The sequence below is a fragment of the Vigna angularis genome, chromosome 10 (assembly GCF_016808095.1).
Source record: "Vigna angularis cultivar LongXiaoDou No.4 chromosome 10, ASM1680809v1, whole genome shotgun sequence".
NCBI lineage: Eukaryota > Viridiplantae > Streptophyta > Magnoliopsida > Fabales > Fabaceae > Vigna > Vigna angularis.
Genome location: NC_068979.1, coordinates 16,523,227 through 16,551,067, shown reverse-complemented (window position 1 = coordinate 16,551,067; position 27,841 = coordinate 16,523,227). Strand labels below are relative to the sequence as shown.

At 37.2% G+C, this 27,841-nt stretch overlaps 1 protein-coding gene across 1 annotated transcript; it reads left to right on the top strand.

Moving 5' to 3' along the window:
• The first annotated feature begins 11,564 nt into the window (after nucleotides 1-11,564).
• On the top strand, nucleotides 11,565-11,990 carry LOC108334892 (uncharacterized). The gene is made up of 2 exons (XM_017570818.1): nucleotides 11,565-11,705; nucleotides 11,805-11,990. The coding sequence occupies exons 1-2, from the start codon at nucleotides 11,565-11,567 to the stop codon at nucleotides 11,988-11,990; spliced, it is 327 nt and encodes a 108-aa protein (XP_017426307.1).
• Nucleotides 11,991-27,841: the final 15,851 nt, after the last annotated feature.

Sequence of the window (27,841 nt, the reverse complement as noted above, 5' to 3'; positions counted from 1 at the left end):
TCAATCATAGAAAACCTGGGCAAAATCATTCATGCTTTCAAAGTAGTAGCATTCAATTATACCAAAAACTCTGGAGCTCAAAACCTCACATATAAGCTCATTCACATTTGACATACACATCCTGCTTAATCTCACAACCACAATCATAATTTCATGCATTTGTTCACAAAGCTTGTGAATCACCTGTATAAGCATTTTAATGTGCACATCTATCTCAACATCAATCAATCACTAAACATCATCAAGTAGTACTTATCACACAATCACAGTTAATAGCAAACCATCACACAAACCAGGTTTTCAAAAGAGTACATCAAACCCTAATCTAAAAACAAAAACAAATGAGTTCAGAAAACTTAAACCACAAAAGCATAATCATTTGATAGCATTCATCAGTAAATGCTATCTCAGCTCCTCATCAGTCTGAGCTCTCTGTATCTTCCTCTTCCTCCTCATCTTCATCTTCATCAAATGCATCCTCCTCCTCATCTTCATCTTCTTCCATATCTCTAGCTGAAGCTTCAGCTGCTTCAGCTCCTTCATGCAATGGTTCTTCTGGCCAAGCTACCACATTATGGAATTCATCCATAGTCCACCTGTGTGCTGGAGGGGTATCATACATCCCCACTATCATCTCGGCCGTGGCCACCTGCCCTCTATGGATGGACTGCAACTGAGCACCTATAAGAGACATATACATGTCTCTCATCTGAAATGGTTCTGCTTCATGTGTATCCGCAGATGTCCGGCTCTGTGCTGGCCCTCTACGAGCCTGGCGTGGTGGAACTGGCTGAGCTGCCTCCTCACCTCCACAGTACTGTCTGTAATAGGCCTCATCTATAGCTTTTCTTGGCCTCTCAAATGGTGGAACAGAAGTATCCACCTCAGCTTGTTTGCAAAGGTGAGTGATCAAAGAAGGATGTCCCAGTGGTGCTTTGTTGTTTGAGGTGTTAGCACATACACTGATTTCATCAGCTATTACCTGCCCAATATTAACATTCAAGTTTCTGATAGCACAGTAGATGAATAGTGCCCTGCTGAGAGTAATATCTGACACATGTGAACATGGCTGAATGTTGGCATGAGAAAATGCCATCCAATATTTTGCAAGAGGAGTCAAATCCGTCCTCCTAATATTAACCACTGCGCCAGATCTATTCCTTTGGAAGTGTCCTCCAGGTATACACAGTACTCTCTCAACATCCTCAAAGTCAGCACCTTCCTCCATGCTAAGAGCAAACTGACATTGCTCACCAGCCCACACAGTATCCAGGAAGTTGTTGATAGAATCAGGATCAAACCTGATAGCATGGCCTCTGACATAGCCCAAATAATTCTCAGCTGGATGGCCACCAATCTTCTTTGCATTGGTGTAGAATTCCTTGACCACAGCTATGTTGGCAGGTGCTGGATAAGTGGCTAGCTTTCCCCAATCATTCCCTAACACTTGCTCTCCAAATTGAGGAGCAAAGTTAGGTATCATTCCAACTTTTCTCTCCATTAGAAGTCTCCTGTCCTGAACCACCCTAAAGTGCTTCTCATGTTTCCTAGAAAGGAACCTGCCATTATGGGGCTGCTCTGGTTCCTTTTCCTTTCTCTTGGTTGCCATGGTTTTCAATCTCTTTCCAGAAGAGGATGCCATTCCTGCATTCAAAACACAAACCAAAACCACAGAACATGATGTTAATCATTAGTAAACACAGAACACAACTCCTTTCGAAGCTAAACCACCGCTGAGGGCCAGAATTTCCCCTCAGCGCCACCAGTACCACACGCAAAACCAGAAAAACCAAATCTGGCAGAGTGCCGCTCAGCGGTAAATGCCGCTCAGCGGTGACCTGCAGATTTTTGCAAATCTCGTTTTAAAACTTTCCTAACTCCACCCAAATGCAATTTTCATATTTCCAGTTCATAATCATGCAGTTTAATCGGTTCAAACATCAAATATATCATCAAATCATGCATAGAAATCAAAACCCCTAAATATTCATGCTTTGACAATCACATTCAAATTCAAGAACCCTAGAATGAACCAAATGCATTTTACTTACTTGGGTGGAGATGCTAGATGATATGAGAATGCTTCCAAACTAGAATGCTCTCTTCCAACCCCAAACTTTGATGGCACACTAATGAAAAAGTGAGTGAAAGAGAGATTTTCTAAATAGGGAAGAGTGAAAAGATGTGGAAAACCTAAGAGAATGTGTGTGGAAATGTTTGTGCAGAGAGAAGCCAGAAAATAAACCCTAAAACGCAGCTTGGGGTATAAAAATACCCTTATGGGCTCGGGTCCCGCTAAGGGGAACTTAAGCCCCTCTGCGATAGTACCGCTCAGCGGTAATTGCCGCTCAGCGGCACTTTCGTGATGTGCCCTTCTCCTTCTTTTCTTGACCTACGTGCCTTCCTAGCATACCCCTCATAGATTCCCTGCAATTCAATGTTAAAAATGCTTATGCAAATCCTAACTAAAAATAAACAAACAAAAACAATCAATCAACTGGGTTGCCTCCCAGGTAGCGCTTGTTTAACGTCACGAGCCTGACCCAAATTCCACCAACACCCCTCAGTAGGCGTTTCAAGTTTACCAGCACCCATCAGTAGGTGCAAAATTTCTTACCAACACCCATCAGTAGGTGTTACAAACCTAGTATCCTTCAGTAGATACTTAACCACCTAGCATCCTTCAGTAGATGCTAAATTCCACAAAATATTTACAGAATAATGTTCACAAATTAAACCAAATCAAAATTAAAAGTTTGTCAATCACTGGGTTGCCTCCCAGCAAGCGCTCTTTTAACGTCATTAGCTTGACCCAGTAAAGCTTAAGTTCCTTCTTCTTTTTCTTCTTCCTACTGAACTTCTTCAGAAATTTGATCAAACCAGGAACCTGTTGCAGTGTTTCAATCATAGGAACTTTAATCTCCAATTTCTTGAAGATTTCCATTAAGCACTTAAATTTCTTTTCCTTCCTATGATTCTTCTTTAGATGAGGATGGGATTTTTCATATGATTTCTTCTTCTTTCCTCTCATCTTCTTTTTCTTCCTTTTTCTCTCCCTAAAATTTCTCTTTTTCTTTTCTTTTATTTTTTTCTTCCCTTTTCTTTTTCTTTTCAACTTCTTTATTTTCACACAAATCTTCTTTCTCTCTTCTCTCTCAACCACTTCTTTCTCTTTTTCTTCATCTTTATTTTTCTCACTCAACTCTTCTTTCTCTTTTCTCTCTATCTTTTCCGCATCTCCCTCTATTTTTTTCTCATCAAGAATCTTGTCACTTTCAGTGACATTGGTGTGCCCTTCCTCCTTAAGGTTAACTTCAGTATTAACCTCATCATCCAATCTCTGACTAATGTAACGAAAGTGCATCTCCATCCTTTTACATGATTCTTCAATGCTTTTCTGAGTAGAGTCGGAACTTTTCAAAAATCGTTGAAGGGTGTCCTCCAAACTTTCTGATAGAGAGGATTTTTGCTGCCATTGTTGTTGTGGTTGGTTCTCAAATTGTCCGGCAGCTTGCCAAAATTGGCTTTGATCCATGCTTGAGTGAGGTTCCCACCATTGGTTGAGATTACTTTGGTAGAATTGAGTGCCCATATAATTAAATTCTTGACCAAATTGCATTCTGCAGACATTAGGCACAAAACTCTAGGAAATATTTGTTAGCACAAAAAAATATAGAAGAAGATATATATTCAGAAGATAAAAAGATTTAGAAGATAGAATCAAATAAAACCTAATAAAAAAAAATAAATAAATAAAATCTAACCTAATCTAAAAGATAAAATAAAATAAAATAAAATCTAATCTATCCTAATCAAATAAAATAAAATAAAAAACAGAAAAATAAAATAAAATAAAATAAAATAAAAACAGAAAAAATAAAAACAGAAATTCAAAAAGTCAAAGATAATCAATAATCACACAAATTAACCAGTTAAACCACGAGTCCCCGGCAACGGCGCCAAAAACTTGATAGACAAATTTGTAAGCACCAAAATATGATGTCACAAACTTGTTTCACAATCGGCAAGTATGACCGAATCGTTCAAGTAATAAACTTGGTAAGACCAAGTATCGTTCTTCCCAAAGGACTCACGGCCTAGTTTAGTTGTGTGATTTGTTGATTAGCTAAGACTTACAAACGAAATAATTGGATTTTATATGCAAGACTAAAAACTAAACATGTATGCATGAATTGATCAATGGCAAAGACAAAAGATAAACACTTTCAATGGATTATATGAATGAATATGTTGTTGGGGGTCAATTTCATCTCATCCACTCTCATACATTTTAGGAATTCAACATTCAAATCATCATTGTTAATGCCACTCTCTAAAGTACCATTCTAGATGGCTTCTCCCTAATCAAATAGTTCATACAATTCCTAGCATTCCTAATGATTAGTTCATGAGTGCAGGAGCTTAACGACAACCAATATAATATTGTCAGTATAATATTGGGAGAAATTCCCCGGATCTAGACTTCCCCGTACGTGTCCGTATCGACAAAACCAATAATCATGCAATAGAATGAGTTAAACAATGCAAGCATTGAGCAAAGAGGAAAAACCCTAACTAATGATGAAAGAAAGCATAAGTCTTAGATTAAGATGCAAGCATAAATTCCATATATGAGAGCTTCAAGAGATTACATTGATTCCCCAACAAACATACAAGGTTTAGTTCACCATATTCATGGTGAACCTAGATGAACAATGAAAGAATGAAAGAATAAACCCTAAAAAGGTGAAGAGGTAGCCTGAGCATCCAAGATCCTCCTTCAAAGGGGTGGAAGAGAGAGTGTTTGCCTACGTTTTGCCAAAGATACTAATTCTAGGACGTGTAAGTCCTTATATACTATTTTAGAATTACAAAAGATCTAAGCCCAAGCCCATAAAAGTGCCAGAAAACGAGTCCAAGCCCATTATTAAGATTGGCGCTCAGCGGTAAATACCGCTCAGCGGTGACTGCGCTTCCCTTTTCTTCCCCTCAGCGGCCAGTTTGCCCCTCAGCGGACCTCCCGTGACCTCCTGAGTGCCGCTCAGCGGTAAAATGCCGTTGAGCGGTGCTTTCGGCTTCTCCTTTTGCACTCTTTAATCTCTTTTCTGATTCCATCTCTCTCCTTCTTCACTTCTTTCACTAAATTCACCTTAAAACCTACACAAAAACACTTAAATCAAGCATAAACCTGTCCAGCTCTCTTATTTATGAAAATATAGATAAAAGCATGATTTCAAGCTAGTTTTTAAGTCTAAAGGTTGCTTTTAGTATCAATTTTAAGCATGAAAATAACAGTTTTTCAACTGTTATCAATATGGAGTAGGTTGTGTTTGCCATTTTTGTTGCTCCCATTGAACCATTGAAGCATTTTGTATTTCTTGTGGTAATTGAGAAATTTTCTTAATTACTTCTTCCAACTGCTGAGAAATAATCTTATTTTGAATAAGCAGGGCATCATTTGATTGAAATTGTAGCAACTCCTTCTGACTAGGAACTCCTCTTTCACTGTTCAGCTCATTGTCACTAGTAGCCATGTTTTCAATTGTTTCATTTGCTTCCTCTGGAGTCTTCCATTTAATATTGCATCCAGTTGAGGCGTCTAGCATCAACTTGGTTTGTGAACCAAGACCTCCAAGGAAGAATAGGACTACTTCTCCTTCGTCAAATCCATGTGTGGGAGTCTTTCTTAATAGGCTTTTGTACCTGTCCCATGCATGACCTAGTGATTCCTCCATGCCTTGCCTGAAAGATGAGATCTCTTGCTTTCCTTTGTTTACCTTGGATTGTGGGAAGTATTTGTTCAAAAACTTTGTCACCACAGCTTCCCACTCTGTAAAGCTCCCTTCTGAAAAAGAGTTCAACCAAAGCTTAGCGTTGCCTCCCAATGAGAAAGGAAACAAGCTAAGTTTGATTGCTTCGTCAGGCACCCCATCTATCTTCACTGTATTGCAAATTTCATTAAAGGTTGTGAGGTGCTCATATGGGCTTTCATGAGACAACCCATTAAATTGATTACTCTTAACCAGTCGGATTAATGCCGGTTTCACCTCCATATTAGCTGCATTGACCCTTGGTCTTGCTATGCTATTGAAATGCTGAGGTCCAACTACATTAGTGTAATCTACAAGAGTCCGTCTGACATTATTATTCTTCATCTCCTCAGTGCTATGGTAAGAACCTTGTGGTGAAGGTTGTAAACGAATTTTCGGAGGAGGGAAAAGTTCTCTAGATGTATGGATTTTTCTCCTCCGTCTACTCTCGTCTAAACCTTCAAGAAGAGGTTCCGAGGTTTTCTTGCTTCTAGTTCGAATTGCTTCCTGCATACACAAGAAAACATTTGAGGTTGATTACCATTGAGGTTACTAGGAAAGAAGCAGAAATCTGGGAATCTTTTTCAGATGAGACACTCATGTACATTCAAAAGAGGCCGTGGTTTGCTGATATGGCCAATTTTAAAGCTGTAGGAGAAATTCCAAAAGATCTTAATTGGCAACAAAGAAAGAAATTTTTGCATGATGTCAAGTAGTTTATTTGGGATGATCCTTATTTGTTCAAAAATGGAGCAGATAATCTTTTGAGGTGGTGTGTGACTAATGAAGAAGCAAAAGGAATTCTCTGGCACTGTCATGACTCACCCTATGGAGGTCATTTCAATGGGGAAAGTGATAACAGTTGAAAAACTGTTATTTTCATGCTTAAAATTGATACTAAAAGTAACCTTTAACACTTAGAAACTAGCTTAGAATCATGCTTTTGTTCATATTTTTAGAAATAAGAGAGTTGGACAGGTTTATGCTCGATTTCAGTGTTTTATGTAGGTTTTAAGGTTAATTTGATGAAAGAAGTGAAGAAGGATAGAGATGGAATCAGAAAAGAACTCAAAAAGTGCAAAAGAAGAAAAATCGTAAGTACCGCTTAGTGTCAGTTTACCGCTGAGCGACACTCAGGAACACACGTTGGCTCCGTTGAGGGGTGAAAGTGCAGCTGAGGGGAGATTGGACTTTGCGCTAGTACCGCTGAGCGGTGGTATTTTGAGCTTAGGCCCACTTTTATGTAATATTACGAATAGTATCTAAGCTTTAGGACTTTCTAGGGTTTGTATCTTTGGTTGGAGACAAAGAAAACACACACCTTTCCACCCCTTGGAGGAAGATCTTGGATGCTAAGGCTACCTTCTCATCTTTCTAGGGTTCTATCTTTCATTATTGTTCATCTAGTTTCACCATGAATATGGTGAACTAAACCTTTCTTGTTGTTGGGGAATCAATGTAATCTTGTGAAACTCTCATATATGAAATTAGTGTTTAAACATCTTATTTGAGATACATGCTTTCTTTCATCATTAGTTAGGGTTTTTCCTCTTTTCTCAAAGCATGCATTGTTTAACTCATTCGATGTCATGATTATTGGTTTTAGTGATATGGACACATACGGTAAAATCTAGATCTGGGGAATTTCTCCCAAAAGTAATATCGCCTAGACATAGGGATATGAGATTGGTTGCCTTTAAGCTTTTGTCCTTCAGAATTAATTATTAGGGATGCTAGGAATTGTATGAACTCATAATTAAGGATAGGCTTTCTTGCAAGGTGATTCAGAGAGTAGCATTAACATTGATGAAAAGAATGATGAATTCCTAAAAGTATATGAGAGTGGATAAGATGAAATTGATTACCCCAACAACATGCTCATCCATATAATTCATTCTGTGTTTGTTTCCCTCTTTTCCATTGATCAAACTCATGCATACATATTTAATTATTGTCTTTTGGATTTGAAACCTCAAGAATTTATTCACAAGTCTTAAATAATCAACAAATCATATAACTAACTAGGTTGTGAGTCCTTTGGGAGAACGATACTTGGTCTTACCGAGTTTATTACTTGATACGATTCGGTCACACTTGCCGAGCGTTAAACAAGTTTGTGGCACCATTTTTCGATGTTCATAAGTTTGTCATCAGAAAGAACAACAACAAAAGTTCTCCAGTCAGGTTTTTATTGGCCTACTTTATTTAAAGATGCTCATAATCATGCCATTAATTGTGACAAGTGATAATGGTTGAAAAACTGTTATTTCTATACATAAAATTGACTTCAATTACAATCTTTATGACTTAGAAATTAGCTTGAACTCTTGAATTTGTTGAATTATTGGAAAGAACAGAGTTGGACAGGTTTTATACTTGATTCTCTTGTTTTTGCAGTTTTTTAGATGAAATTAATGAAAGAAGTGAAAAGGGATAGAGATGGAATTAGAAAAGGACACCAACAGTGCAAAAGAAGTGAAGTCGCAAGTACCGCTAAGCGCCATTTTACCGCTGAGCGGCACTTCTGAACACCCGTTGGCACCGTTGAGGGATAACAATGCAGCTGAGGGGAAGAATTGACTACGCGCTGGTACCGCTGAGCGGCATTATTTTGGGCTTGGGCCTACTTTTCTGTAAATTTTAGAATAGTATATAAACTTTACGACGTTGTAGGGTTTGTATCTTTGGCTAGGACAAAGCACAATCACTCTCTTTCACCCCTTGGAGGAGGATTTTGGATGCTAAGGCTCCTTTCTCAACTTTCTCGGGATCTATCTTTCATTTTTCCATTGTATTTCATCTAGTTTCACCATGAATATGGTGAACTAAACTTATTTTGTTGTTGGGGAATCAATGTAAATATTTAGAAACTCTCTTGTATGGAATTTGTTCTTCAAGATCATTTATATGATACATGCTTTCTTTCATTAATAGTTAGGGTTTTTCCTCTTTGCTCAAAGCATGCATAGTTTAACTCATTCGATGTCATGATTATTGGTTTTGTCGATACGGAGACGTACGGGGAAGTCTAGATCTGGGGAATCTCTCCCAACAGTATATTACCAACCTAGAGATAGGAGTATGATAGTTGGTTTCCTTTAAGCTTTTGTTCACTATAATGCATGATTAATTGCTAGGGAGACAAGAGATTGTAAACTAGTGGTTATGATTAGGCTTTCTTCATCGAGAGATCGGGTTTAAAGTAATTTAGAAAGTGACATTAACATTAATGAAAAGAATGATGAATTCCTAAATACAAGAGAGTGGAAAAGATGAACTTGATAAACCCCAACAACATATTCAACCATATAATTCAATTCACACTTTTGTTTCTTCTTGCCATTGATCATCATATGCATACATATTTACTTTTTAGTCTTTTGCATTTAAAACTTATAACACTTTGTTCTCAAGTCTTAATTAATTAATTAATCACATAAGTGTCTAGGCCTTGAGTCTCTTGGGAAACGATACTTGGTCTTACCAGGATTATTACTTGCTACGATTCGGTTACACTTGCCGAGAGGTAAACAACAAGTGTCAAAGAACTGGGACTATTTCAAGACGTCATGAGAAGCCTTTACAAGGTATTTTAGAGGTTGAAGTCTTTGATTGTTGCGGTATCGATTTTGTAGGACCTTTTCCACCATCTTTCAACAATGAATACATACTGGTGGCAGTAGACTATGTGAGTAAATAGGTCGAAGCATTGGCATGTGCCAAAAATGATGCCAGCATTCTGATTAAATTTCTAAAGAGGCAGATTGTTTCATGCTTTAGAACTCTTAGAGTGCTTATTAGTGATGGAGGATCTCATTTTTGTAATTATCAGCTAGCAAAGGTACTTAAACATTATGGTGTGAGACATAAGGTAGCTTCACCTTGTCATCCACAAACTAACGGGCAAGCAGGACAGGACTGCAATGAAGACAGTTGCTGGAGCATCCACATTATGGAGGATCTAAGAGAAAACAGTTGCTGCATCAAGAAAGGACTGGTCACAAAAACCGGATGATGCTCTTTGGGCGTACAACACTACAATGAAGACATCTATGGGTTTATCACCTTATCAGCTAGTCTGTGGGAAAGTGATTAGTGCATATTTATGCCCACATTTATGCTTTAAAATTAAATTTTTGATGAAATTCAAGTGCTTGAATGACTGATTTAAAGAGGATTTGTGATGATTGGAATTTTTGGGTTTGGGAATAAAAAGAGACTTAAAAAGTGATTTTTAGTTGCATAAATTATTCTTGGATGTTCTAATATTTATTTGTGTAGCTGAAATTGAAACTTTATTGGTCCAAATTGCAAATTAAGGCCAAAATAAGATTTTATTTGAAATCCTAATTGGGTGAGAAAGAGGGTTGCCACGTGGCAAGTTCTCATTGGTCGCGTCCTTCCTCAGTCAAAGCTGGTAAAAGTTGGTCAAACAGGGATTTTGGTGCAATTTTGGAGAATTCTTAAGGGGCTAAAGTGCAAATAGAGGAAATTTCAGGGTATTTGTGCAATTTTTGAAAGTTAGAAAATCTAAAAGATAAAATTCAGTTGTTGAATTTAATTTGGGAATATCAACAGAAAATATCTTCCAAATAATCTTATCATTATCTAAATCTTTTAGTTATTTGAAAGATATAGGATATAAGATGATTGAGTTAATATCTATCAAACATTCTTTAAAACTGATTTAATCTAATGAATATTTGAAAGATATAATATATCAACGGAAAATATCTTATCAACAAACTATTCAGAGTCTAAGCCCAATCAAGCCTATATAAAGAGACCCAAGGGAGCCAGAAAAAGGGACTTCACTTAATTCATTCATTCTCTCATACTCCTTTCACTTTTCTTTCATCTTGTATTCAACTTCATTCATGGAGAGCTAAGCATCTAGGGCTATTCTACTGTAATTCCATTATGGATTTTGAGGTTACGTTCAATTAATGCAATTGTTTATTTTGATTATTGATTTAAGTTGTTCTCTCTTTATGTCTTTCATCTCTCTATCTTCTTAAAAGTAAAGATTTTTGCATCATAATGTGTTCGAATCTACATGCATATTGATTATATGAGTTCTAGGGTTTTTAGGTTTAATTGAGAATCTACTTTGATTTAATTTAGGAACTTTCATGTGATTAAATGGTTTTTACTATCAATTGAAAATGTACTTTGATTGGTAGTAATAATTTCAATTATAATCAATTGAGAATTTACTTTAATTGATTAACTTTTAACTTGGTTAGGAGATTTAGGAATAGACATGATTAAACACAAGAGAATTTGATTGAGAATGTACTTTGGTTGAATTTATTGTGAATAATCTAGAAAGGTTTTGCATTTGATTGAGAATTTACTTTGGTTAAATGCATGATCGCCCTCAAATTAATTAAGAATGTACTTTAATTAATTTGAAACTTAAATAATAATCAATTGAACAATTATCTGTGAATAACCGATGATGAATCTATTTTGGAAAAGCAGTGGAATTAGCCTATTTCATTATAATCGTTTTTAAGTTTCTTATTTGTTCTTTAAACATTCTCCAAACATCCCTTTTATCACTGCATTGCATTCATAAGATTAAAATATTGAAAGACAATTCCATATTCGTTGGGAGACGACTCGGGGTTACTTTAACCCTATCTACTTTCTTGAATACTACTTGGCAATACTGAAGTTGCCTTGAAAAGTAGTATTAATTTGATAGCTTCAACGATAGCCTATCAGAAAGCATGTCATTTGCCAGTGGAGATGGAGCATAAGGCTTTGTGGGCTCTTAAATTGTTGAATTTTGATCCTTCTAAAACTCAAAATAATCGAAGAAGGCAGATGTTGGAGCTAGAGGAGATGCGGGTGCATGCATATGATTCATACATAAGCAACAAAGAAAAGGTAAAATTCTACCATGACAGGAAGTTGATAAAAAAAGTCTTTAATCCAGGGCAGTAGGTGTTATTATTCAATTCAAGATTGAAGCTTTTTCCTGGAAAGTTGAAGTCAAAATGGTTCGGGCCATTCATAGTGAAAAGTGTGCGTCCACATGGAGCAATTGAATTGGTTGATCCAGCTGCTAGTAATCAACAGAGAAGCTGGGTGGTGAATGGTCAACGTCTCAAGCATTATCTGGGAGGAGAAGTAGAGCAGTTGTCCACAGTGATGAAGTTGGTTGATCCTTGAAGTATATGGGGTTAAGCTAGTAACGTTAAAAGAGCGCTTGCTGGGAGGCAACCCAGTGATTTAAGAACTTTTATTTTTGGTTTAGTGATGTAATTATGAACTTTTGGTTTAGTTATGTAAATATACTAAAGGATGTCAAGAGGAAGAGTATCTACTGAAGGATACTATGTTCGGTTGCACTTACTAATGGGTGCTGGAGGATTTTGTGTCAGGCTCGTGACTTTCAACAAGCGCTTACTGGGAGGCAACCCAGTGTTTTAAATTCTGTTGAACTTATTTGCTTCTGTTAGTAGAATAGGGTTTGATGTACTCAATTTGAAACTGTGTCTGTTTTGATGGTTCTACTAATACTTTGTAAACAGGTATGACGAGCTCTAGATCAGGTCCGACGGGAGGAGGGGGTAGATTTGTGACTCGGCTGCCTGATGTCACATCCCGTCGGGTTAATGAGAAACCAGTGATGGTGGAGTTTGATCCCCGAACATTTGTGCCTATTGGGGCACATGCAGCATCATTCAAAAGTTACTTGGGCGTGATGGCAAAAGCACATGTCCCTATTGTTGCTACCTGTTGGGATGATGTCCCACAGGTTGACAAAAATCTATTATGGCAGGATATTTTGGTATGTTTAAGATGTTTTACTTCCATCATTGACTTATTTTTGTTGATCATGCTTTAACATTAATTTTGTTTTTAATAGATAAATTGGAATATCCCTAATGATGAGAGGATAAGGAAGAAGATTTTATCCCACATTGTAGTTCGGTGGAGGGACTTCAAGACGAGAATGACACGTGAATACGTCTTTGGCTCTAAACTGAACGACATTCCTTGTACAAAATATAAAATAACTGAGGAGGAGTGGGTGCAGTTTAAAGAATCTAGACTTACTCCTGAGTGGCAGGTATGTTTTTTAATATTTTGCTCTAGTCACACAAGATGTTAATTTGTGATTTATGCTTAATGATTTTCATTTTTTCATAGGTGAAAAGGATAGCCGCCCAGTAGAGGCAAAAGCTTAATGATACACCACACGTACTGTCACGTGCTGGTTATGTGTTATTAGAGAAAAAGATGAGAAAACATCGTGCTGAGGAGTTAGGTCTTGAGTCACCTGATCTAGCACCTCCACCAGCCAGACATGAATTGTAGAAGGCTGCACGGACAAAGTCCAATGGTCAGTTTACATCCCAGTCTGCTTAGGAGATATCCTAGACAATTGTAAGTGGAAACTTTTAACTGATTACCATAGTTCATAAAAAATTATGTAACAAATTTTTTAATGTGTCTAGCTTCATTACGATATGCAGGATGACTTTGTTGACCAGCAGAGTCAAGGCACATTTGCGGCACAAGGTAGGGAGGACCTCCTAGTAGCAGCCATAGGTCGTCTAGACCGTCCAGGTCGTCTAGACCGTCCAGGTCGTCTAGACCGTCCAGGTCGTCTAGACCGTCCAGGTCGTCTAGACCGTCCAGGTCGTCTAGACCGTCCAGGTCGTCTAGACCGTCCAGGTCGTCTAGACCGTCCAGGTCGTCTAGACCGTCCAGGTCGTCTAGACCGTCCAGGTCGTCTAGACCGTCCAGGTCGTCTAGACCGTCCAGGTCGTCTAGACCGTCCAGGTCGTCTAGACCGTCCAGGTCGTCTAGACCGTCCAGGTCGTGTGCGTGGTGTTGGAGGAGCTGTTGGATTGAGGGACTACTTTGGCCCTAAACCAAGAAGCATAGAAGCGGTGACTCAGGAAATGGTTAGTAGCATCAGGCAACAAGTGCAAGTCGAATTAGAGGAAAGCATGGGTGAACGCTTCACAATGCTCGAAGAAAAACTTGCTATGATCACCAAACAACAACAACAATATCAACAACAAGAGCAACAACAATAGTCACAACAGGAGAACGCCCCTACAGATGATCCTACTACACCTCGTGTGAGCACCAAAGGCTCATGCTCTACTGCAGATCGTACTGATTACAATATTCAGTATGAGTTTCTGGTTGATGAGGATCCTCCGCATGTAGTGGCCGTGGGACGACAGATTGCAGGAGGCCAGACCATTCATGGTGCTCCATTATTGCCCACTCATGCGCGGGTAATGATTGATGATCCAAGAGACCCCCAGGCTCGAGTGCTATTGCCTACATCTGAAATCTAATTCGTGGGGGAGGTTGTTTAACCCTCAGCAAGTGTAACCGAATCGTATCAAGTAATAATCCTAGTAAGACCAAGTATCGTTTCCCAAGAGACTCACGGCCTAGACAGTTATGTGATTTCTTAATTAATTAAGACTTGAGGACAAATTGTTGTAAGTTTCAAATGCAAAAGACTGAAAAGTAAATATGTATGCATGTGATGATCAATGGGCAAGAAGAAACAAAACACGTGAATTGAAATCTATGGATGAATATGTTGTTGGGGTTTATCAATTTCATCATTTCCAGTCTCTTGTATTTAGGAATTCATCATTCTTTTCATTAATGTTAATGCCACTTTCTAAATTACTTTAAACCCGATGTCTCGGCGAAGAACGCCTAATCATAATCACTAGTTTACAATGCCTTGTTTCCCTAGAAATTAATCATGCATTATAGTGAACAGAAGCTTAAAGGCAACCAACCATCATACTCCTATGTCTAGGTTTGTAATATACTGTTGGGAGAGATTCCCAGATCTAGATTTCCCCGTATGTGCCATATCGACAAAACCAATAATCATGACATCGAATGAGTTAAACAATGCATGCTTTGAGTAAAGAGGAAAAACCCTAACTATTAATGAAAGAAAGCATGTATCATAAAAATGATCTTGAAGAACAAATCCATACAAGAGAGTTTCTAAGGATTTACATTGATTCCCCAACAACAATAAAAGTTTAAATCACCATATTCATGGTGAAACTAGATGAAATACAATGGAAAAGTGAAAGATAGAACCCGAGAAAGTTGAGAAAGGAGCCTTAGCATCCAAAATCCTCCTCCAAGGGGTGAAAGAGTGTATTTTGCTTCGTCCCCAACCAAAGATGACTGACTTAGGTTAACTAAAACCTTATATAATATTCTAAAAAATACAGAAAAGTAAGCCCAAGCCTAGAAAAGTGTCGTTCAGCGGTAAATACCGCTCAGCGGTAGTAGCACGTGCTCCATTCTTCCCTCAGCGACATTTCTCCCCTCAACGATGCCAACAAGTCTTTGAGAGTGCCGCTCAGCGGTAATTGGCGCTGAGCAGTAATTGGCGCTGAGCGATACTTGCAGTTTCTCTTCTTTTTGCACTTTTTGTGTCCTTTTTTGATGCCATCTCTATCCCTTTTCACTTTTTTCATCAATTTCATCTAAAAACCTGCAAAAACAAGGAAATTAAGCATAAAACCTGTCCAACTCTATTATTTCCAACAATTCAACAAAATCATGAATTCAAGCTAATTTCTAAGTCATAAAGGTTGTAATTGAAGTCAATTTTAAGTATAAAAATAACAGTTTTTCAACTGTTATCAGAGGCCTTAGGCACATTCATAGCTTGGCCTAAGGCTATGATCATGCCATATTTTGGCCGACCAGCGGTATTATATTCTTCTTTTTATTATCTTAAATCTTCAAGTTATAATTAAACGATTCCTAACTTTTGTAAATGTGAGTTGCAGGTTTACCGTCCTGAGAAACAACCAATTGCTCAACCTCGTGAGGAAGCAGAAGACCATGATGCTATATCGATATTGACCTCCAGATTACATAAGTTGAGAAAAGGACTAGTAGAGATGTTGTGGGCGTTAAGAACATTTGGCCTCGAGTGCCATGTTCCATTGTATATTAATTTCGATGATACTTATGAGATCATTGGTGGAGAAAAAATGCTCAACATTTCATGCATACAACTATGGTGCATGTAAGTTTTTTATTTGTTATTTTCCAATTTGTATATTAGTATTATTACTTTTTAATAAATATACTTAGGTTTATTCTTACAGGTACATGGACACCATCGTAGTTGAATCAGGTCGGGCGTTAGTTTATGGCTTTCTTGAACCTCAGACCATTCAACCATTTGGAAACACATTAGATTCCAGAAAATCATATATTCAAACATGGATGACTGCGTCTAACAGAGAGATATATATCGCGCCATACATTGATGCGTATGTGTTTCCCAATATTGTCAACTTTTATCAAATTTTAATCAATAAACTAACTCATTAGTTGTTGGTACATGACAGAGGCCATTGGCAACTCATGGTGATCATTCCAAAAAAAGCACAAGTTGTATGGATTTGCTCTCTTCATAGGAAGATTAAAGCGGAGTTGAACTCCTTGATACAAACGTAAGTATTACATTCATTCTTATCAATTCATTATGATATTAATATATTAACTTATATATATCCTAAGGTTGGAATTCGTTTATCTTTAACCTTTAATTTTCGTAGTCAAATTTAAACAATTACATTTGACTAAGTTCTTTCACATGTTTAGTGTAATAAGCAGAATGATTCCTGGGCATGTGGCTACTACATCATGTCATGGATGAAGGCAATCATCCGAGCAGAAATCAAAGGGGGATGGACTGAGGTAAAAATTTACATTTGAAAATCTCACAAATATCGATAAACTTTTGACATTAAAATGAATATAATAGTAAAGTTTTCTTGATTATGCAGCGGTTCAACACTACCTCTCCATTTTCCACTTCAGTAATAACGACGATAAGAGAGGAATAGAAAGGATATTTGAATAAACGTTTTAAATAGCTATAACTTTAGGTTTTTCCTTTCATGATAGTATGTGCATTGATTACAGAAAGCTAAATAAAGCCACTAAGAAGGATCATTTTCCTCTTCCTTTCATGGACCAGATGTTAGAAAGATTAGCAGGTCAAGCTTTCTATTGCTTTCTAGATGGATATTCTGGATACAATCAAATTGTGGTAGATCCAAAAGATCAAGAGAAGACAGCTTTTACTTGTCCTTTTGGTATCTTTGCTTATAGGAAGATGCCATTTGGATTGTGTAATTCTCCAGCTACCTTTCAAAGGTGTATGCAGGCAATTTTTGCAGATCTCTTAGAAAAATGTATTGAAGTCTTCATGGATGATTTTTTCAATCTTTGGAAATTCTTTCCAAAGGTGTTTGGTGAATTTGGATATCGTTCTTAAAAGATTTGTTCAGACAAATCTTGTTCTTAATTGGGAGAAATGTCATTTTATGGTAAAGGAAGGAATTGTGCTGGGACATAAAATTTCTGCTAAAGGAATTGAGGTTGATAAAGAAAAAGTGGAAGTCATTGAGAAATTACCTCCACCAACAAATGTAAGGGGATCAGGAGTTTTCTTGGTCATGTTGGATTTTACAGAAGATTCATTAAAGACTTCTCAAAAATTGCTAAACCATTGAGTAATCTTCTTATGAAGGATGCTTCTTGATACAAGAAGGCCTAGCACCATTGGACCTATCACAAGAGGGATGATCAAGAAGCTACAAGATGAGTACTCTCCCAAAGGCCAAACCCTCTTTGCTATCTTTGGATGGAAGATTGGAGACCTAGAAGATGCTTTTAAAATGCCAAAACATGGAGAAGGGTAAAAGTGACTTTGGCACATGGGGGGGGGGTGTGCGCATAGTAGCCTAAGGGGTAGTATTAGCTTATTTTAATTCCACTTATGCGCCTATGTAATAAGCCACGTGAATAATATGGCTTCTAGAAAGCCATCACACTTTGCACATGTGGGTGAGGTGGCACTTGATCCGTATTTTGTGGATCTCCTTACCTCACATGCATTGCATTGCATTGACTTGAGATTTAGCTATATAATCTCCTGGGATAAGCATGTATTTCACTTTTGGAAATTTATAGAAGATGAATTTTGCACTTTGCAATTTCCTCTCATCCGAAAGTCCTCTCTATTTGCTTGCTCTTCCATTGCTATCTTCTTCCATTGTGGAAGCCGCCTGAGATAGCCTACCATTCCCTCAAGCCAACTTCCACTTCACCTCACCCTAATCACTTCAATCCGCTGCCAACATCTCATACAATCCAGCCAAAACCGAGAGCCTTCTCTGCTACAATCTCACGGATCTGCTTCTATGCATTCTCCTTGATGCATCAAGTGGTATCATGAGCCTAGGTTCAAGTTAGAACCGTGAGATAAGTCCAGATTTCTTCCATTTCTTTGCTGTCAAAATTTCCTGGTTGTTCTTGATGTTTTCTGAAAATTATGCACTGTTTTTCATCAATCATTGCTGTGTTTAGGATCTACTCTTAATTTCATTGGCTACTAGCTGTCTTTGCTTGAGTTTTTCTTCATTTTATTCGGCTGTTATTGATTGTTTGAGTCTATTTTACCATTTAAACATCATTTCCGGTTTTGTCTTAAGTCTTGTTAGTTACTTTGCTGTTTTTGTTATCAAATCTGGTTTTTCAACCAAGTTTTACCAAAAATCTGAGTTGTTTGAATGTGGCTACACCAATTAAGAGCAATGAATACTTCAGAAATGAGCTCAGGTGTTTAGATCTACCATTCAAACTCAAATCTGTGCTGGTTGTTCAAATCTGACAGAATTTCAGTTTCTATTTTTTGTTGCTGCATTGCCATTGTTCTTATGGTCATTTACTGTTCTATTGAACAGCAGTTGATTGATTCATTGTCTGAACCATTTGGAAGATGAAATGAGTTGATTCCAAATAGTTTGTCATGTGGCAAGAGTGTCCAAGCATTTGGCCGAGATGCATGTGTTTTCCTTGAGTAAATTCTGCCTAATTGTGTGTGATTAGTATTAGATCATTGCTAACCATCCTCAACACTGAATTTCTGCATTTGTGCAACTTTCAAATACCATTTCTAACTCCTCTTTGCTGTTTTCAAATCAGAATTACTTTTGAATCAAAATTTGACCATGCTAGTTGTTAAATTTAGCTGAAATCTGGTACTGCAGTAGTGACTTTTTGTTTTATATAGTTTTGATGCATCCAATTAGTTCCAACAAGTCATAAATCATCATCAAAACATGTTTGAATCATTGGAAAATAACTAGGCGCAGTACTATTCATTTGGTATATTTTCCTGCATTGAAAATTGACTCTGCCGAGAAACTGTGCTGGTTTTTGTCAATTTCTGCACTGCATTACTTTGCTTGATTCATCACGTTTAGATGTAGTGAAAGCCATGGTCCATTTAAAATATCAAGATAACAATTCAAAAGAGATATTACATACGTTAAAAGGCACTTAGGACCATTGCATCATCAGTTTCGAAAGTTTGAAGTGTATAGTATTGTTGCTGTTAAAATCTGGTGTAGAAATCTGGTGCAACTCATTCAGGCATTTCATCAAACAGTTTTGTCAATTTTCAATGCATAGCCAATTCGTGTGTGATTCTGATCTAAAGTCTTTTCTTGTGTTTTAAATCTGATCTAGAACCATTCTTAGGATCTATTTGAGGTGCCACCGTGTTTGAAACCCCTTTCATTGCTTGATTTTCGATTTTTTCTACATTCTGCACACCAACTGTTTGAAAAATTTCATGGTGTTGTTGTCTTTTGGTTGTGAAAAATTACAGCACTTGAGGTGATATTTTCAGTGATTAATTGGTTTGTTGGGTAGGTGGCTTATACCTCAGAAGGTGTATCACAATTGGAAGCATCAAAGAAGGTTCAATGAAGAGGAGCAAAGACAAGAAGATGGTACTTTGGATGGGAAACCCGTGACAATTCTGCACTTCCAAAGTGTGCTGCAGCAAGTGCCGAGACAGCAACCAGCAGAATTGTTGCTGCAGAGTTGCGTCCTTGAGTGATCACTTGCAGCTGAGAGGATTGGTGTGAATTAAGCATAGATCACTCTTTGTTTTGAGAAGCCAAAGCTGCACACATCTTTACCTTAGCCAATTCGCATTTTTTTTCCTTACAATTTACCAAATTTCTTTTGTAAAAGGCCATTCAAAGTCCAAGTGTCTTGGAAGAGTCCTTGGTGCTCTTTCAACTCTTGGCAAAACTTTTCTTGTTTGTGTTTAAATTTTAGTGTCTGACATTTAGGGTGATTTAGGCTAAAAGGGATTAAACTCTAAGCCTTGTCACATTAGAGTCCGAAAAGTCTCGTCTTTTAGTGTTTAATTGTTGTGATTGTTTGTGAGTTGTGTTCTTTGATTTTAAAAGTGATTTTAGTTTAAAGGATAACTAGTAGTAACCTAAGACATTTCTGGAAAGGCAAGACTTGGTACTTAAGCAGTCTTCATGACTCACCTCTCTTACCTGGGACTTGTCTAAGTGTGAATCCTGTAAATCTTTTACACTAGAAAAACTTTTAGAAACAAAGATGTCTTGTTATCCATATAGGTCTTCTAGGAATTTTAATGTTGATAAGCAACTTAGTTACAAAGACATCAAAAGAGCACATGATAAAGCTAGAAGGAAGTCTTGTTCATTTTATGAATTTGATAGGATTGAAGATGATTTGTATAAACAAGCTAGTGAAAGAATTCCATTCTTTGGTAATGATATTGGTGCATTAACATACCTAGCTTGGGAAAAGGAAATTGATGACATGCATTCATTCATGGTAAGCAAAAGTAAATCTGAATCCTTCTATTCTAGAGATAATGAATCTTATATTCTTAGTCTTTACACTTCTCGTTTTAAAAAGCATGCAAGAGAGTGGTGGGATGATAGGCAATATCATGTTAAGATAAATAGAAAATATCCCATTCATGATTGGAATGAATTGAAAGCTTGTATGAGAAGAAAGTTTGTGCCTCGAGAAATTGAAAGAAACTTAGAACTTATGAGAGAGCTTATTAGAAAAGGTGAGTCATTCATTCAAAATATAAGTGGGTTCTCTCGTAGGGAAAGTGAGTTTCTAGAAAAACTTAAGAGGCTATGGGAAGAGACAAGCAAATATAGAATTGAGAGATTAAAAAGAGAAAAACAAAAGCAAGAAGTAAGAGAGAAAAGAGAAAAAGAAAGAAGAGAAGAGGAAGAACGAAATAGAAGAGAAGAGGAAGAAAAAGAGAGAAGAGAAGAAGAGAAGAAGAGAAAAGAAGAGAGCAAGAGAGAAGAGAAGAAGAAGAAAACAAGAGAAGAAAAGAGGAAGAAAGAGAGAGAAGAGACGAGGAAGAAAGAGAAAGAAGAGAAAGAAGAGAAGAAGAGAAAAGAAGAGAGAAAGAGAGAAAAGAAGCACAAAGAAGAGAAAAGGAAGAAGTTGAAAGAATAGAAATGGAAGAAAAGAAAAAGCAACTAAGGGTCACATCTCCTCCTACCCTAGAAGCTAGACTCTTAAGGGGAGGTTTTCTATCCTCTCACTTTTCTCCATTTATATTTGAATTTTCCAAATTTCACTTTTCTTTCAAAGACTTTGCCACTCCATCTTTAAAAATGTTATCACTATCAACACATGCAAAGTCACAACTTGGGTTATGGTTACCAATAACTCCAGACACAAATACAACTTCAAATAAAGAAAGGTTTCTTTGTTATATTAACATTAAAAATTTCAAAATTAGGAAACCTTCTTCTACACATAGTCTTTTATATATATTATTGGGTCAAAGAAAACTAATTAGAGATATGTTTGATGTTTATTGCAGATGGATATTTGACCCAGGAGGAACCTTTGTGAAGCCAACAAAAATAAGTCTTCAGAAGCACCATCAGATTTGAGGACAAATCCTTTCCAAGGGGGAGGGGATGATACAAGAAGGCCTAGCACCATTGGACCTATCACAAGAGGGATGATCAAGAAGCTACAAGATGAGTACTCTCCCAAAGGCCAAACCCTCTTTGTTATCTTTGGATGGAAGATTGGAGACCTAGAAGATGCTTTTAAGATGCCAAAACATGGAGAAGGGTAAAAGTGGACTTTGGCACATGGGGGGGGGGGTGTGCGCATAGTAGCCTAAGGGGTAGTATTAGCTTATTTTAATTCCACTTATGCGCCTATGTAATAAGCCACGTGAATAATATGGCTTCTAGAAAGCCATCACACTTTGCACATGTGGGTGAGGTGGCACTTGATCCGTATTTTGTGGATCTCCTTACCTCACATGCATTGCATTGCATTGACTTGAGATTTAGCTATATAATCTCCTGGGATAAGCATGTATTTCACTTTTGGAAATTTATAGAAGATGAATTTTGCACTTTGCAATTTCCTCTCATCCGAAAGTCCTCTCCATTTGCTTGCTCTTCCATTGCTATCTTCTTCCATTGTGGAAGCCGCCTGAGATAGCCTACCATTCCTTCAAGCCAACTTCCACTTCACCTCACCCTAATCACTTCAATCCGCTGCCAACATCTCATACAATCCAGCCAAAACCGAGAGCCTTCTCTGCTACAATTTCTCCAACACTGAACAATGCTTTCCGTTACTGTTCCATTGATTCTTTGGGTGCAGCAGAGCTGGTTGCTTCCTCCAATCTCACGGATCTGCTTCTATGCATCCTCCTTGATGCATCACTTCTTTTGTGATGAATGAAGAATGTTTGAAAGCTTTTGACATATTGAAGAGCAAATTAGTGTCAGCTCCAGTAATTATAGCTCCAGATTGGAATAAAAATTTTGAGCTAATGTGTGATGCAAGTGATTATGCAATAGGAGTTGTTCTTGGCCAGCGAACAGAGAGGATTTTTCATCCAATTTATTATGCCAGCAAAGTTTTGAATGATGCTCAGTTGAATTATGCTACCACAGAAAAAGAATTTCTAGCCATAGTGTATGCTCTAGAGAAATTTAGACCTTATCTTATTGAGTCTAAGGTGATTATTTATACAGATCATGCAGCTATTAAATACTTGTTGACAAAGCCAGATTCTAAGCCACGTCTGATTAGATGGGTACTACTCTTGCAAGAATTTGATGTGGAGATCCGTGATAAGAAAGGGAGTGAGAACTTGGTTGCTGATCATTTATCACGATTAGTCAACAAAGAGATCACTAGGAAGGAATCAGAGATCTGGGAATCTTTTTCAGATGAAGCACTCATGTATATTCAGCAGAGGCCGTGGTTTGCTGATATGGCTAATTTCAAAGCTGCAAGGGTCATGCTAGAAGATTTAACATGGCAACAAAGAAAGAAATTTTTACATGATGCCAAGCAGTTCGTCTGGGATGATCCTTATTTGTTCAAAATTGGAGCAGATAATCTTCTGAGGAGATGTGTGACAAATGAAGAAGCAGAAGGGATTCTCTGGCATTGTCATGATTCACCTTATGGGGGACATTTTAATGGAGAAAGAACAGCAGCAAAAGTTCTTCAATCAGGATTCTATTGGCCAACTTTATTTAAATATGCTCATAATCATGCTAAAAATTGTGATAAGTGTCAAAGAGCAGGGACAATCACTAAACGTCATGAGATGCCATTACAAGGCATTTTAGAGGTTGAGATTTTTGATTGTTGGGGTATTGACTTTGTGGGACCTTTTCCTCCATCTTTCAACAATGAATATATTTTGGTAGCAATAGATTATGTGAGTAAATGGGTGGAAGCATTAGCTTGTCCTAAAAATGATGCTAGCATAGTAATTAAATTTTTGAAGAAGGAGATATTTTCACGTTTTGGAACTCCAAGAGTGTTGATTAGTGATGGGGGATCTCATTTTTGCAATTATCAACTAGAAAAAGTACTTAGACATTATGGAGTGAAACATAAGGTGGCTGCACCTTATCATCCACAAACCAATGGACAAGCTGAGGTATCTAACAGAGAAATAAAAAGGATCCTAGAAAAAACAGTGACTTCATCAAGAAAGGATTGGTCACTAAAGCTGGATGATGCTCTTTGGGCTTATAGGACGGTAATGAAGACGTCTATGGGATTATCACCGTTCCAATTAGTTTATGGGAAAGCATGTCATTTGCCAGTAGAATTGGAGCATAAAGCGTTGTGGGCTTTGAAATTTTTGAATTTTGATCCTCATGAAACTCAAAGCACACGCAGAAGGCAGATTCTGGAGCTTGAAGAAATGCGATTATATGCATATGATTCATCCAAGGCTTATAAAGATAAGATCAAATTCTATCATGACAGGAAGCTGGTAAATAAAGTTTTTAATCCAGGACAACAGGTACTATTATTCAATTCAAGATTGAAGATATTTCCTGGGAAATTGAAGACAAAATGGTCAGGACCATTCATAGTAAAAGGAGTGCATCCACATGGAGCAATTGAAATATTTAATCCAGCTGCTGATGATCCACAGAAAAGCTGGGTGGTGAATGGTCAACGTCTCAAGCCTTACTTAGGGGGAGAAGTGCAACAATTGTCCACAATGATGCAGTTGGTTGATCCTTGAAATTTTGTGTCAAGCTAATGACGTTAAAAGAGCGCTTGCTGGGAGGCAACCCAGTGATTTAAGAACTTTTTAATTTTTGGTGATGTAATTTTGAACTTTTGATATTTTTTTTTTGTTATAAGTTTGTTACAGGGTTTACATCTACTGATGGATGTTAGGCGGAAGGGTATCCACTGAAGGATACTATGTTTGTATACACCTACTGATGGGTGTTGGTAAGGAAAATTTGCACCTACCTGGGTCAGGCTCGTGACGTTAAACAAGCGCTACCTGGGAGGCAACCCAGTTGACTGATTTTTCTGTATAATTTTTGTTTTGATCCTGCTTTAGTTGCATAATAGGGTTGTGCATGAGTGATTTGAGAATTTTATTGCAGGGAGCCAGTGAGGGGTATGTTTAGGACGCATCTAGGTCAAGCTAAGAAGGGGAGCATTTCCCGTAAGTGCCGCTGAGCGGCAAACTACCGCTGAGCGGCAAACTACCGCTGAGCGGTAGTGTCGCAGAAGGGGCTTGGGTTGCCCCTCAGCGGGACCCGAGCCCATTAGGGGTATTTTTATACCCTAAGTTGTGCCTTGGACTCTCTTTTAGATTCTTCTCTGCACACACACTCCTGCATACTTTTCCAAAGTTTTCTACAACTTTTCCCTCACCCCTTTTGAGAAAATTTCTTTTCCACTCACTTTCTTACTGGTTGTTCATCTAAGTTTGGGGTTGGGAGAGAGCATCATTGATGGGGCTGAGTTTTTTCAAAGCACTAAAGCAGGATTTGTCTTATTTATTTGTTTTTGTTTAGGGTTTGATGTACTCAATTGGAAACTTTATCTGTTATGATGGTTTGCTGATGATTGTGATTGTTTGATAAGTAATGCTTGAATGATGCTTTGATATGGATTGATGTTGAGATATGTACATTACATGTTTATACAGGTGGTTCATAAGCTTTGTGAACAAATGCAAAGTATTATGATTGTGATTGTGATATTAAGCAGGATGTGTATGTCAAATGTGAATTAGCATATATGTGAGGTTTTGAGCTCCATAGTTTTTGTGATTGAGTGCTATTACTTTGAAAGCATGAATAACTTTGCCTAGGTTTTCTATGATTGAATCAATTGCTTGTTTGCATCACATGATCAAGGTCGTTTGTTGGAAACCCTTATAATAGCCAAATTGCATGAAATAAGCCACAAAAGAGAACACTATATGTTCTATCATTTGAACCCTTAGCCTTGAACATAAATTTAAAACCCTTGTTGAAAGCTTTACCTTGAGTTAAGTAGAAAATATTTTGTGGTATTGATAAATGTTCAAGTTTGGGGTTGTTGGAAAATAAAAGGGGAAATTGAAAGCATTGAGCTAAGAGCTAAGAATTAAGTATGAAGAGAAAGAAAAGAAAAGAAAAGAAAAAGCAAAGCTCAATGCAAAGGAAAGTTGGGAAAAGTAAGAATGATTGTGTTTATATGATTCTCTTAACTCAAGGGTTTTGTGATCTAGAAAAACCAATTTTCTTGTTAGCCCAGCCACATTATAAGCCATTGAAAGTCCTTGTGATGATGCATGCTTGTGAATTTATTTGATTGTGGTTAAATGAAAGGCAAAGTCAATTCATGTGACACTGTGATAGTAGAGTGAATGAGTGATTACCTCTTATACACTTGTGTTTGAGTGAAACACTTTACCTAGTGAGGAAATATTCCATGAGCACATGAACATCCATGCTTAGTTGATTGATCATTCATGAAAAATAGCATTTGCTGGATATTAAGTGATTTTGTGAATACCCAAAGCATATGCACATCTTGATTGAAATCTTTGTCATGAGTTTGATTGAAGTTTTTACTTATCTTGAAAAGAGGATTTTTGAATGAGTGAACCATTGTACAAATTGGTAGAAGATGGAGTTACATTTTGTTTGCTTGAGGACAAGCAAAGTTCTAAGTTTGGGGTTGTGATAACAGTTGAAAAACTGTTATTTTCATGCTTCAATTTGATACTAAAAGCAACCTTTAACACTTAGAAACTAGCTTGAAATCATGTTTTTGGTTATATTTTTAGAAATAAGAGAGCTGGACAGGTTTATGCTTGATTTCAGTGTTTTATGCAGGTTTTAAGGTGAATTTGGTGAAAGAAGTGAAGAAGGATAGGAATGGAATCAGAAAAGACATTAAAAAGTGCAAAAGGAGAAGCCGCAACCACCGCTCAGCGGCAGTTTACCGTTGAGCAGCACTCAGAAACCTATGTTGGTTCTGCTGAGGGGTGAAAAGGCCGCTGAGGGGAAGAAACGAACTCGCGCACTTACCGCTGAGCGGTAGTTTACCGCTGAGCGGTACTATTTTGGGCTTGGGCCTAATTTTCTGTAATTTTACGAATAGTATATAAGCTTTAGGGTTTCCTAGGGTTTGTATCTTTGGCAGGGACGAAGCAAACACTCTCTTTTCCACCCCTTTGAAGGAAGATCTTGGATGCTCAGGCTACCTCTCTACCTTTCTAGGGTTTTATCTTTCATTCTTTCATTATTATTCATCTAGATTCACCATGAATATGGTGAACTAAACCTTGTATTGTTGTTGGGAGATCAATGTAATCTTGTGAAACTCTCATATATGGAATTTGTGTTTAAACATCTTATTTGAGATACATGCTTTCTTTCATCATTAGTTAGGGTTTTTCCTCTTTGCTCAAAGCATGCATTGTTTAACTCATTCGATGTCATGATTATTGATTTTGTCGATATGGGAACGTACGTGGAAGTCTAGATCCGGGGAATTTCTCGCAATAGTATATTGGTTGCCTTTAAGCTCCTACACATCAGAACTAATTACTAGGAATGCTAGGAATTGTATGAACTCGTAATTAAGGATAGGCCTTCTCGACAAGGTGATTTAGAGAGTGGCATTAACATTGATGAAAAGATTGATGAAGTCATAAAGTATATGAGAGTGGATAAGATGAAATTGATAACCCCAACAACATACTCATCCATATAATTCATTCTGTGTTTGTTTTACTCTTTTTGCCATTGATCACATTCATGCATACATGTTTAATTACTGTCTTTTGCATTTAAACCTAGAATCAATCGTTCACAAGTCTTAAATAATCAACAAATCAGATAACTAACTAGGCCGTGAGTCCTTTGGGAAAACGATACTTGGTCTTACCGAGTTTATTACTTGATACGATTCGGTCACACTTGTCGATTGTTAAACAAGTTTGTGGCACCGTTTTCGGTGTTCATAAATTTGTCATCAGGGGGTTGGAAAGTGTTTTTGGTTGCGGATGAACTTAAATTAAAATGGAAATTAAATAAAACCAAAAATAATTAAAAACATTGATATAAAAGAAAACATTAAAGTGAATACTACAACAGATAAATATCCAAATACAATTCAAGCGGTAAAAATATAACTCTTGAGCTAAAACATTAAATGCACAATATTGTCATCTATCCTACACATTCACCACCAAAAAGAAGAAAATCATTTCAACATATAATATAAAATATTTTAAGGCAAAGAAATAAAAGAAAATAAAACTTCTCTACCATCAACCGTGACCCATTCGTCTACCAAAAGAATTTGAAATTGCA

Coding starts and splice junctions, on each gene's coding strand:
- LOC108334892 (XM_017570818.1), top strand. CDS start 11,565: ATGGAGCATAAGGCTTTGTGGGCTCTTAAATTGTTGAATTTTGATCCT. Junction 11,706..11,804: donor ACATAAGCAACAAAGAAAAG/GTAAAATTCTAC, acceptor TTTCCTGGAAAG/TTGAAGTCAAAATGGTTCGG.